The sequence below is a fragment of the Stegostoma tigrinum genome, chromosome 1 (genome assembly GCF_030684315.1).
Source record: "Stegostoma tigrinum isolate sSteTig4 chromosome 1, sSteTig4.hap1, whole genome shotgun sequence".
Taxonomy (NCBI): domain Eukaryota; kingdom Metazoa; phylum Chordata; class Chondrichthyes; order Orectolobiformes; family Stegostomatidae; genus Stegostoma; species Stegostoma tigrinum.
In genome coordinates, this window is record NC_081354.1 from 106395397 (window position 1) to 106409384 (window position 13988).

Below are 13988 nucleotides of genomic sequence, written 5' to 3' on the forward strand. Positions count from 1 at the left end.
ATAGGGAGGGGGAGGAATGGGTGGAGGAGGTGGTATTGTGCGCAATGAAGGACATTATCAGAAATTGCAGGGGGATCTTGATCACCTGGGGAAGTGAGCCCAGAAAGGGCAAACAGAGTTTAATATAGTTAAGTGAGGTGTTGCATTTCGGAAAATCAAATCAAGTTAGGAGTTTCATGGTGAATGATAGGGCTGTAAGGTGTGTAGTGGAACAGGGCGACCTTAGAATGCGGCTGCACAGTTCTCTCAAAGTTGAGTGACAGGTAGACGGGGGCAGTGAAGAAAGCGTTTGACGCACTGGCTTTCATCAGTCAGGGCACTGAGTACAGTAGTTGGGAAGTTATGTTGCAGTTGTACAGAACGTTGGTGAGGCTGCATTTGGAGTATTGTGTTCAGTTTTGGTCAGCATGCTGTGGGAAGGATGTTATTAAACTGGAAAGGGTGAAGAAGAAATTTACAAGAATGTTGCCAGGATTCAAGGGACTGAGTGATAGGGAGAGGTTGGACAAGCTAGAACGTTTTTCTTTAGAGCGTAGGAGACTGAGGAGCAATTTTATAGAAGTGTATAAGATCACAAAAGGCATGGATAGGGTGAATGCACACAGTCTTTTTCCCAGGGTTGGGGAATGAAGGACTAGAGAGCATCAGTTTAAGGTAAGAGGGGGAAGCATACATGGGAACCTGAGGCAACTTTTTTTGGACAGAGGGTGGTATGCATAAGTGGTGCCAGCAGAAGTGGTTGAGGTGGGTACATTAACAACATTTAAAAGGCATTTGGACAAATACATGGCTAGGAAAGGTTAGAAGGACATGGGCCAAATGCAGGGAAATGGGGTTAGCTTCGGTGGACGTTTTGGTCAGCATGGACCCATTTGGGCTGAAGGGCCTATCTCTGTGCTGTAGCACTCAATGACTCTAAGAGGATTGCCAATAATCAATACTGGTCATGGTCTAATGGTGTTATTGCTAGACTATTGATCCAGACGCCTTCAGTTTCTGTCAGTCAACCCAAGGAAAGCGATGGCCCTGGATGGTGTCCCCAGGCAGATCCTGTGCAGATCAACTGGCAGAGGTGTTCACCAACATCTTCAACCTCTCCCTCCTAGAAGCCGAAGCCTCCACCTACTTCAGGAAAACCACCATCATCCCCGTACCCAAGAAAACACATGCAGTCTGCCTTAATCACTACAGTCCAATAGCTCTGACTTCAATAATCATGAAGTGCTTTGAGAGGCCGGTCATGGCCCACATCAACGCCAATCTCCCAACCTGCCTCAATTCCCTACAGTTTGCCTATTGGCATAATAGGTCCACAGAGGCTGCCATTTCCCTAACGTAGAACCCCTACAGTGTGGAAACAGGCCTTCAGCCCAACAGGTCCACACCGAAACTCCAAACAACATCCCACGCAGACCCATTCCCCTATAACCCCTATCTACTGACTATCTAACATCCCTGAGTTCTACAGGAAATTTAGCATGGCCAGTACACCTAGCCTGCATATCTTCTGATGTGGGAGGAAACCAGAGCATCTGGAGGAAACCCACGCAGATGTGGCGATAATGTGCAAACTCCACACAGACAGTTGCCCAAGGGTGGAATTGACCCCTGGTCCCTGGCGCTATGAGGCAGCAGTGCCAACCACTGTGCTGCCCTACTTTAACTTTATGTCTTTTTTTTCTGTTGACAACAATTAACCAAAAAAGCAAGGGCATTGATAAACTGGTTTCACTCAGTTGTGTTGTATTTAAATTGTTTCTAATTGGATAATCTCTTTGTCCTTTGTGATTTGATCTCCCCTTGTGTGTGTGCAGGTATGTCTGATTGCAAAGTGTTCTCGCTCAGCTAACAGTGTGTGGAATAAGGTGTACTTTTGGTTTAATGTTACATCAGTGTTGTAATCCATACAAGGTTGGCTTCCATAAAGAAATGCAGAAAAGCTCCTAATTTTGTTTTAGAAAGAGCAAAGTTAAATTACAATCTGCTTATGAACAAGTGCTAACAGTATAGAGAGATATTTGTCTTAAAACTCACAATCTGCCTGCAACAGGAGAGAAATGGAGAAAAAGAATGAGGGGAATGCAGAGAAAAACAGAAGCAGTTTTACCAGTTTCAGTGACAGAGACAGATGTACAACCTGTCACTGTGATGGATGGTGGACTGACTGGAGGAGACATCTCTAGCCTCATTTTAAAGTTGGGCATTGGCATGTTGATAGACACCCAAAGAAGATTGCTTGTTTCTACACTAAGTACAGGATAACTCTTAGTAAAGGTGGTAGTGACATTGGCTGTTTTGCTGTGGTAAGCCATAGGATTGTATCAAAAGGTGACCATCTAGATAAGATTTGTGACTGCTGGATCTCACATATCACTGCAAGTTCAGGGCTACCTGCAGAAGTCTTTAGTGCAGAGAGGGTTGGTAGCAAGTGGGAGCAGAGAAAGAAAGGAATTCTTTAGCCAATATAACCCACACAGTAGACCCATGTACATTCCTAGTTTATCCTTTATGTGTTTATAATGACCTGATGCCAGTGGAATAAAAAAAAATCCCTGTTCTCTGATCTTTGGGTCTTCTCTGTGTTCAAATCTCATGTTAATCAAGTAAAATATATTTTATTCTATTTTTCTATAACGTCAATTAAAGTGTAATTCCTTAAGGAAATAACAAAAGCATATTGAAAAGAGCGCAAACGCCTGCACTTTTAAGTTTGAAGAAAATGACAAAATTAGGCAGAAAATGTGTTCGTTATTAATGTTATATGGTAAGATTTAATCATGTTGGAAAGCCGTGCAATCTTTTGCTAAATTGGATCAATAGCATACATTTATGGATGCTGCAGTACAGTAGAAACTGATGACATACCACAAGATTGCCAGCAGCGAAGGAAATAGCGTTGCTACAACTAAAAATCAGCAGTAAGAGCACAGCGCAAGCGTAGCGTCCCTAACATTGAAAGCACATAGCAATCCGTGTAGCCACTGTATAAATACTGCAGAGAGCGCTCTGCTTTAGCTGGCAGTGGTTTGGAGGGGTGTCAGTGTGTGGCAGATTCCCAGAACTACAAGCGGTTGTACCTCAGTTATGGCTGACACCTTACGAAGGTTGGTCAACACAACGACCTATAAACTGCTGCAGAATAAACTTGAAACCTGGTACAGAGAATATCACGTGAGTTTTATGTTTTCTTTTTCATTTGGGAAGTTCTGGCGGCTTTACCAGGAAGGCAGTAGACGCATGAAAGAAACATTAATTGCTGGATCAGGCAGCACCTTGTTTGAAGAACCGTGTCTTCTTTGCGATCTAAAATCAAGTGACATCAGTAACAAAATATTTACAACGTTTACATAAATAAACTATTTGAAAACGCATGTCTGATCTAATCAACAATGAGAACGGTGACAACGTTTGATTTACAGTAGTCTCCCAGTGATGAATAAGTGGTCAATTTTGGTTTCGATAAATTAGACTCTATTGTTATTTTGCTATTTCATGTGGTGAGTATAACAGCAAATATAAAGTTTATTTTTAGACTTATTCTAATATTTATTCTTAAAGCTGTTCTTGTTGAAATTTTGCAAGTAAACGTGGAAATTTCCCGGGAGTTTGGTAACTAAGGACGCTTGTTGCTATGGCAATGTGGAAAGCAGCCCTGGTATAATTGTTGCACATATCGCACTTGCAGCTACGCCAAACAATGCATTTTTTTACTCCTTCAGTCAAAATTATTTTAGTACACCGAGCTCTACGTTAGAGCAGAGCTGGTTAATATTATTGCACACTTGTTTTTTCTCAATAGTTTATCCTTAACATACATAAATTTTAAAGAGTAGTAGTTTTTGTCAGCCAGCGCCTGAAGTAAAACTGTAGTAGCAACTTGGGTTAGCTTCGTTTTGTCATCTTTGACTTCCACACAATTTCGAGTTTCAGGAAAACCCAGCAGTTGCATAAATCAGCAACGGTGAAATGTATGTCCGTTTAAGTGGATGATCCAATTCCGTAAACATTTCGAAATTTGAAAGATCAATTGTTATCAAAAAAAGGACTGATTTCAGGAGAGAATCATAGACCGACAACAATAGTGGGAAAAGGCCCTGTCAGAAAATAATTTTTAGTCATTTAAAAAAAATCTCATGCTGGCACTCAAAAGTAACTGAAGTAGCTAAAATATTTAAAACTGTTTATTGTTACAAATGTTGCAAAACGACGGTTAAATCCATTTATTCCAAGCTGCACTATCAGTCATTCATTCTTTTGATATGCCCTAACAATTAAGAAAGTTGGTAGCCAGAAAGCAGTTATTGTCAGTTTTATGCTTTAGAAAGGGTAGCTGTTGTCTATTCAGTATTGTAAAAAGATGCTAATCTTATTGCTTTTCTTATCTTCAAGCTCTCCTCCAGAATGTCATTATTCTGAAATGGATCTGTGACAGTTACCAAACAGGGTTAAGATTTCAGGCTAAGAATTTTTATTGAAACAATTTATGCCACGGCCCTCAATAACTTCGAGCCACGTTAAGTCTTTAAAAATGAGCTTATAAACATCAAAAATCAAATATTCTGATAAAATATTAAGCCTGTTTAGCTGCACAAGTGCTGACTACTTCAGCATTTAAAGTTTTCTTTGCAGATTTGTAGTATCTGCAGAGTTGTGCTTTTACGTTTTGCAGCAAATGTGAATTGTGCACTCTGCTAAATTTGGCTGAAAGTGAATTTTGTATAGCGAATAAGTGAATATATAGAGACTCACCATTCTGTTCTCAATTGAAATGTATGCAGATTTATTTTTGACCATCTTCGTACAGAACGTGGAGAAAGAATTACAGTCCTTTTAAATTTTGCAGCTTTAGGAGACTCATTGGACCCGGAACATTGACTGCATTCTCTCTCCAAATGCTGCCAATTTTCCATATCCAGCAGCATTAAGTCATAAGTGGGAAGGTCCATTGTTGGATCTTTAACCCAACTACCAGTTGAGGCCTTGAAGTAGGCATTGAATGACAAGAAAGCCCACATATAATGGGAGAACCATCGATTAGCTGAAACGGCTCCACATGCCATGTTTTAACGTCTAAAATGACCTCCGTACTGATAGGTGTACTGGGACTACTGACTGTGGCATTCCCTCATAAACTATTGGACAGTAGAAGACACTCCAGTTCTACTTGTGAAAGACCATGATGCAATCATATTTTTGCAGAGCATAGTGTTCCTCACCTGAAATTCCCATAGGGATCTTTGTGAGTTCCCGCTGTTTTCTGTTTTTTTTAATGTTCTCTTGTCAGACTTAGGCATTGCTGGCTGGCCAATATTTTATTGCCCAGCCTGGTTTTCCTTGAGAAGGTGGTGGTGAACTGCTTCCTTGAACCACTGCAGTTGACATACTGTGGGTTGACACACAATGCTCTTTGGGAGGGAATTCCAGGATTTTGACCCTGTGACAGTCAGGATAGTGAGTGAGTTGCTTGGAGGAAGGTGCTACCTAAGGATCTTTGGTGAATTTCTGCAGTGCATCTTGCAGATAGTTCACAAAGCTGCTGCTGAGCTCAGTTGTGGAAGGAGTGGATGCTTGTGTATGTGATGCCAAAAAAGCAGGCTGCTTAGTCCTGGATGGTGTAAAGCTTCTTGTGTGTTATTGGAGCTGCACCCATCCAGGAAAACAGGGAGTATTCTATCACATGTCTGACTTATTCCTTTTAGATGATTGACAGACTTTGGGAAATCAGGACATGAGTTATCCATTGCAGTACTCCTCGAGTCAGCGTGGCTCTTGCAGCTACTGTTACTGGTAGTCGATGATCATCCTCATCTTTAGCAACTACATGGCCAATTTTTGTATTATTTGCAAATTCCTCAATAAATTACCTTCTACATTTCAGTCTAAATCATTATTGTATGTCGCAACTTGTCACTATTGTCCTTTAGGGAGGGAAATGCCATCCTTACATGTTTTGACCTACATGTGACACCAGCCTCACAGCAATGTGGTTGACTCTGAACTGGGCAATTAGGAATAGGCAATAAATGCTAGTTCAGTCAGAGACATCCATGTCCCGCACATGAATTTTAAAACAAGCAAGAGACCCAACACTGACCTCTGTGGAATACCACCGGAAACTGCTTTCCATTCATAAAAAGATCTGTTGTACATTGTCCTTTGGTTCTGTCACTAAACAAACTTTGGATTCCATTTACCACATTGCCCTGTATCTCATTGGCTTTATGTTTTCTGAACAGTCTGCAATATTGAACCCTGTGAAATAATTCCCTTAAATTCATGTAGACAACTTCCACTGCATTGTCATTTTCAATCCTCCTTGTTATTTGCTGCAAAAAATCAATTAAGTTCATAAGACATGACTTTTCCTTAACAAAACCATGCTCGCCATCCCTGATTAATCCAGTGCCTTTTCAAGTAACTGCTAATCCTGTCCCTCAAAACTGATTCCAGTCATTTGTCCATTACTGAGGTCAGACTGATGGGCCTATCCATTGTACCATTTTTGAATACCAACTCCCATACTTACCCCTCCTTAAACTTAAACTTTAGCTCATACAAAATCCTGCTCCTCCTTCCTATCACTCACTGTGCTGCATCACATCACCCATGTTCTTATTGACTCATGTTGGATTCCAGTCCTTCAAAGCCACAAACATCAAGTTCCCACACTTATGTTCACATCTCTTCATGCTTATGCCACTTGCTTTCTCTGTAACCCCATCATCCTCTGAATGTGTATTCCTCAAATTTTTGCTTCTTTCATGCTGCCCTCTGTGTTTGCATCATCACTGGATAGTGTCTTCAGCCATCAACAGCTTAAGCTCCAAAACAAAAAAAAAGGAGCAGCAGGAGGCCATTTGGCTTTTCAAGCCTGCTCCGCCTTTCTTCACAATCATGGCTGATCATTCAACTCAATAGCCTAATCCTGCTTTTTCCCCATAACTTGTGATCCCATTCACCCCTCGGGCTATACCTAGTTACCTCTTGAATACAAACACATTCCCCCATCCGTTCTCTCTCCCTCAGTTTAGACCATGTTTAAAATACATATCTTGAACACATGTCTAGTGACTGCATAAACCTCCTTTAGCCCACATAAATGTATTTTTCAACTATGTTTCTTTGGACTACCTTGTGACATTTTCTACGTAAAGGCCATTATATCTAAATTCAGTTTTGCCTGTTGAGTGTGGAAATCAGGATTAATTAGATCTCTGGAATTGACATTAATGCCAAAGTATTGAGAGATTACATCTGAAAAGTAGGGACTTTGTAGTGAACCTTTTCTATTGCTGGATAACATGAAGGGTTCTTCAATTTCTGTTTCCTTTTTTGGTTCACAGGTTAACTCATGTGATCAGAACTTGAATCGCTGCTGTGAACTTATTGAACTGACCTCAAAAGTTCAAGGAGAATTATTCACCATTCTCAGTCTCACAGCAAGTGAAGGTATCACTTTTAAAACATCAAGTCTTATTTCTGCATTTCTCTTTCACTGCTCTGTGTTTTTAGAAGAAAGCTCACTTCAGTTCTTTTTACTTTAGTTACTTAGATTGTAGGTGCTAGCTTCCACTCCATTTTGGTTATCAGTTGAAGGATTTATTTTTGAGGGTCAGTGGGTGAAAACTGAATTCAGAAGCCACACTTTTACATGTATTGAAAAAAAGACTTTGCTAAAAGCTAACTAAGGAATACTTTCAGTAGATTCTGAGATTTCTAGGCTTTTGTGAAAGAAGAGGTTTGAATGTTTACTTCTAGCCCCTATGTTTTGCTTTAAGTGCCTGGCAAAAACATGGAGAAGGCTGCATTATTGAATTTGGGAGAGGAAAGTCCTTTTTTTGCAAAAATTTCAAATTTGCACAATTTGGGGTGAAAATTTTTTGATGACTCGCCATCAGAACATCACATTGGCTGAAATCAGGACTCAGTTTTTAATTTGTTGATAATTTGATCAATTAATTGTCTGCTTCTGGGAGACCTAATCAACTAGTAAAGAAAGTAGGATCCTGACAATGGAAGGGCAATAGGAAGCTCCCTTCCCATCAGTGGGAGCTGCTGATGTAAATTGTTGAAGGCTTAAGGTGGAGGTGCCCTCTGAGAAAGCTTTAAAACCTTTAAAGTAATTTGAGGCCACAGTTGCCAAAGTTGTGTGGAGAGAATCTGCTGGAGTCAACTTGCACACACTGCCAGGGGGAAGAAATAAAAATGATAAATGAAGCGCTGTTCCCCAAACCCCCAAACTGTTACCAGGAAGATACCTCCATTCATCAGCCAGAGCTCACGGTTTTGTAGGAAAGGTGGGGGGAAACTCCAATTGGCATTTACACAATGCCCTTATTTGGCTCATTCAGGGGCATACTTGGCTGCCTCTCACATATAGCTATCCAACCTTCATGACTGACCTCCCATCCTCCCAAAAATGTTAGCCCAGTCATTCAGATCCAAATGTCCTCAGCTTGTGGCTCATTGGAGTGTAGATCTGCATTTGCTGTAAGTTACGTCAAAGAGGAAAGTGATGTGCATATAACAGATTCGTATTCACTATGTATTTGGAAATTAATGCTTTCAAGGATGGCAGGGATAGGTATAGCAACCCAAGAGGTGAATGTTTTATCTAATAAGTTGATCTGATAGGCTCTTCTCATAGGGGTGTACTTCCTGCCTGAATTTCTTACATTCACTGCACACCACCATTCCAGCACAACAAAGGAATGCAGGAACAAGAGTAGGCTATTCAGCCCGCCATTGTTCTGCCATTCAATGAGATCATGGCTAATCTGTGGCCTGCCAGGACAATCTACACCACAATCATTATGCCATTATATCGGCATTTTTGTTCTATATATTAATGATTTGGACATCGATGTATAAGAAAATTTCAAAGTTTGTGAATGACAATAAATTTAGTAGTGTTGCAAACTCTGAGGACATCAGTGAACAACTTCAAGTGTACATAGCTGATGGAATAGGTAGAGACATGGCTGATAAAATTTGGCCTGTGATAATGTGAAGTGATTCACTTTGGTAGAAAGAATGAAGAGAGGGTTTATACATTTTAAAAGGTACCTTTTAAAACGGGTGAAGGAACAAAAGCCTGGAGGTCTGTGGGCACACGTTGCACATAGCAGGGCAGATTCAAAGTGATCAATAAATGTATGTGGTCCTAAGCTTTATAAATAAAGTTGAAGTACAAATAGCATGAAGGTCAAGATGAAATTTTGGAAACTGTTTCTTCAGCCTCAACTGTAATTTTGTCCATTTCTGGACACCACACTTTAAGATTGATGTGAAGGCATTAGATTGGTTGCAGAAAGATTCCTGAGAATAGTTTCAGTAATGATGAACATCTGTCATGAGGATAGATTGGAGAAAACAGACCTTTACACATTTTTGAAGAATAGAAGGCCAAGAGGAGATTTAATTGAGGTATTCAAAAACACCAGGACTTTAGAAAGAATAGACAAGGCAAAAGACTTGAGAGCCAGTGTACACTGATTTTAAGGCAATTAGCAAAACCAAAGGCAGCATGAGGAAGAGATAACGGGAACTGCAGATGCTGGAGAATCCAAGATAACAAAGTGTGGAGCTGGATGAACACAGCAGGCCAGGCAGCATCTCAAGAGCACAAGGGCTGACGTTTCGGGCCTAGACCCTTCATCAGAGATGAAGGGCCTCTGATGAAGGGCCTAGGCCCGAAACGTCAGCTTTTGTGCTCTTGAGATGCTGCTTGGCCTGCTGTGTTCATCCAGCTTCACACTTTGCTATCTAGGCAGCATGAGGAATACATTTTAGTGCAGTGTGTGGTTGGATCAGGAATGTACTGAAAAGGGGTGAAATTATATACAATGGGGCTTTCACAAAGAAAATGGAAAAGTACCGAAGTTAAACCATTTGTTGAGATATAGGGGAAATGGCAGGGGAGTGGGACTAGCTGAATTGTTTTTTTAGAGAGCTGGCATGTGTGGAATGGGCCCAACAACCTCCTGTCTTGTAACTGTTTTGTTAGGTGACGTTTAGTTGTCAAATCCAGTGCAGCCTGTTGTTCAATTTGAAGCTGTGGTTTTGATAAATGTATCTGATGCTGGCTGCCTGAGGGAAATCAAAGTCGGAAGCACCTCAAATGGGTACCATGCCCCATAAATATTTTCTAATCAACCTGTTCAGAGATGTTTTTATATACCTGTGGAGCAGATGGAATTTGAACACAGACACCTTGGCCCAGAGATGGGGACACTACCACTATGCTACAAAATACTAATGGTCCCCATAGTTGTCCTGTCTGTTTGCTGTCAATGTAGTAACTGAGTGGGTAATGCATTTCTGCTTTTCAACAAAGGTGCACTTCATACCTGTTATATTGGAAGCTTAGCATTTGATAAATGTCCATAGTGCTGGAGGATTTTCAGTCTCTCACTAGAATTCGCAAGGAAATGATTAATGATGATTTTGAGCCCAGTGGAATTCCAGCTGTAACACCAACTTCCATGGGAGTAAATATTTGGGGTATGTTATCAATGATGTGTGACCTTTCAGAATTTTCCAACAGACAAAAATGTCCTTTTTGTGTTATTAGATTTTGACCATTTGAGACAATTGATTGGGCAACTAAAATAATGTACATTTCCGAATGTTTCATCAGGAACCATGGAGTTTATATTATTTGTTCCTGTCACGTCAGCGATTAGACCAGTGTTTACCGCCCTCTGCTGTGGTCCCAGAGGGTCACCGTGGGCCTCCTCCTTTTACTGCTGCAGTTATTGGAGTGTCAATACACTGCAGTGCTCTAAGGAAAGGAGTTCCGGGACATTAAATAGTGCTTTCTAATGTTCAGCTGAGTTTCGGTAGTTTTCAGTCTTTATCCCTATTTTAGTTGCTTGTCCATGGTTATTCATGGAGAAATGAAGAAAACATTTCTCAATTACTCAGCCACAAATAAACCACATCCACTGAGTTTAACGGGGCTGCTCTACTTCTAGGTCGGAACTGTCAATCAAAAACAAAGAAACTTCATCTATAATTTTCTTTTCTGTTTTTACAATAGAAGATAAAAATAAAGATCTGTGGGTGCTGGAAGTCTGATTTTAAAAAAATTCCAGTGTAACGGGGCTCTTGAGTCTTTTTACAGACGCTGCCAGACCTACTGAGGTTCTCCAGCACTTTCTATTTTGATTTCAGACAACAAAGGACATTTCAAATCAAATTGTAAACACTGCACTTTCATTAAACACATCAAAGATTGACAATAATGTGTGGAGCTGGATGAACACAGCAGGCCAAGCAGCATCTTAGGAGCACAAAAGCTGACGTTTCTGTTCCGTCAGCTTTTGTGCTCCTAAGATGCTGCTTGTCCTGCTGTGTTCATCCAGCTCCACATGTTGTTATCTTGGATTCTCCAGCATCTGCAGTTCCCATTATGTCTGATCACAAAGATTGACAATAAATAGGTATTTAAACATTTGCTTTAGTCTTATTTATTTTACTTTTCTTCCTCTGCTTTTAAAGGTGGTGTTTATTCTGGTGTTGATACTATCAAATCTCGCTTCCTCCCCTGGCTCGGGTCCAGCTTTACTGTCCTTACATCGGGAGTGACGTCTGACACCAGCCTTACTCTCATGAAGGTATATCAACAAATACACAATCTAACTGAGTCTCGCTCTTGCAATTGAAAATCTCTGATCATGTGGCCTGGAACTTAACTCTCTATCTTTGACTGACAGGTGAAAATGTGCTGTAGCATACATCTGAAATTTCTTGTTACTGGAATTCAATTCCTACACCTTTCAGCCTGAAACTTTTTTGTCCACCACATTGATATGTGAATTGATGGTGGTGCAGGCAGGGAGACAGTACCTGTGTGAACAGCAGTAGTGAGGCTATTTCCCAGCCAATCTGACTGGAGGACTGAGCAATAAATAGCGAAAGGACTGAGAAGGAAAGAAAATTAAGTGGATGAATTTAAGGTGAAAGTGAATAGACAAAAGGAAATAGGGAGGTTAAGAAAAATTTGACATGATTAAGAACAAATAAAAGCAGCTTTATATAAATTTGCTTTTGAGAACATTTTAAAATTAAAAATCTGAATGAACACAATAATTCATTTTTATCAGTGAGATTGTTTGGTCATATGTAATAATAATCATATTGTTAAAAGGCTTCTTGCATTTATACTTGCAATAATTACCTACTACAGCACTTTGGTTTATTACCAAATTCTGCACAAATACAGCACTTTATGCCTTTCAATGTCTAATTCAGAAAGTGAGGTGGATAGCAAAATGCCATGAGGAACATTGGAACATGAGAAGGCCATTGGCTGGGATTTTCCAAGCCCTTGACTAGCATGGGCAAAGACCAGAAATTTAGGTCAATGAAAAGATCTGAATCTTGACAGCAAAAAAATTTGCTTTTCTCCTTAAGGTTTCAACAGTGAGTTCTGAATTTCACAAATATGCACTAACTTCTATATGTCCATGTATTTTTGTTTTTATTGGCTAATTTAGCCTTGTGGCCAAATTCTACACAATTTGACCCTAAATCAGGCCATTCAATCTGTTGACCCTACTCCGCTATTTCAATTCAATCGTGGCTGACATTCCATTTTCATTCCTTTTTCCAATACTATTATGGGTTTTTTGGCATCATTGGTATTTAAAAATTGAACATCTTTACTTTTAAAGATGCTTAATAGTTGAGCTTCTGCAACCTTCAAAAGTACAAAATTCCAAAGATTCATAACCATCTGAGTAAAAAAAAATTCTCTTTGTCTCAGTTCTAAGCATTCTCAGTTCTAAACTTCCTTAGTTTGAAATTATGGCCCCTAGCTCTAGACCCCCCCAATCAAAGGAAACACCTTCATCGGCACTGTCACTTTTGTTTAAGTATTTGGAATGTTTCACTGAAATTGCCTCTTATTCTTTGAATCTCGAGAGAATACAGGCCCCGTTTTTCAGTCTCTCATCATTGAAACGTCCCACCGTTCTAGGAACCTTTGATGAACATTCCTTACGTCAACAATGTCCTCCCTAAAGTATGGAGGCCAAAACTGACAACAATGTTCCAGGTGCTGTGCAACCAATCTCCTATGCAATTGAAGCAAGACTGGCAAAGCTAATGACAGAGTGGTGCAAAATTGGATGTTAAAGTTCAACCACTATTCTTGCATCAAAAACAGTGGACATTATTAACTTCCCTATCATTATGACAGCAGTAACACTACAGAAGAAACAACCACAGCATTTAAACTGGTACAACAAATTAATTTTTTAAGCAAGCATGGCTGGCATGGTGGCTCAGTGGTTAGCACTGCTGCCACACAGCACTAGGGATCCAGGTTTGATTCTACACTCAGGTGACTGTGTATGTGGAGTTTACACATTCTCCCTGTGTCTGCAAAAGTTTCCTTCAGGTGCTGTGGTTTCCTCCTGCAGTCCAAAGATGATCAAGTTAGGTGGATTAGCCATGGGAAGTGCATGGTTACAGGAATGGGGTGGGCCTGGGTGAGATGCTGTTCCAAGGGTCAGTATGGACTTAATGGGCCAAATGGCTTTCTTCCACACTGTAGGCGTTCTAAGTCTTGAAATAAAGTAAGTTACATTTATAGCTTTTCTCATTTTAAAAAAAGGTAATATTTTCACCACATTCCCTGGTGAACATTGCCTCTGACCTGTGGAAATTTCTAATCACACTTTGCACAACTTATCACCTATTTGATTGTTGGGAAATGATGTGATGCATAGATCCAAATTTCAAATATTTGCCGCATATCACTACTTATTCCATAAAGGCTGTAGAAAAGCTTGAATTCTACTGAGAATTGATGAGTGCTCATTAATCGTCAGTTCTGGGTAGGCCTCAGGAAAGATGCCAAGGCTTTAGAGTGAGTCAAGGGGAAATTTACAAAATGGTATCAGTGATAAAGGTGATAACAGTGTAGAGCTGGATGAACACAGCAGGCCAAGCAGCATCTTAGGAGTTCAAAAGCTGACGTT

The 13988-nt window shown here is 40.2% G+C and overlaps 1 protein-coding gene across 4 annotated transcripts in view; it reads left to right on the plus strand.

Moving 5' to 3' along the window:
- spata18 (spermatogenesis associated 18) overlaps nucleotides 1-13988 on the plus strand; it is a 75891-nt gene that overhangs the window by 697 nt on the left and 61206 nt on the right. For 2 of the 4 annotated variants that reach the window (XM_048531182.2, XM_059647762.1), the window contains exons 1-3: nucleotides 3035-3171; nucleotides 7344-7449; nucleotides 11503-11618. In XM_048531182.2, coding sequence (XP_048387139.1) covers nucleotides 3085-3171; nucleotides 7344-7449; nucleotides 11503-11618 — 309 coding nt within the window. In that variant the 5' untranslated portion in view covers nucleotides 3035-3084. Of the gene's footprint in view, nucleotides 1-3034; nucleotides 3172-7343; nucleotides 7450-11502; nucleotides 11619-13988 lie in introns of those variants that run through there. The other 2 variants (XM_059647754.1, XM_059647767.1) reach the window with 2 other exon arrangements.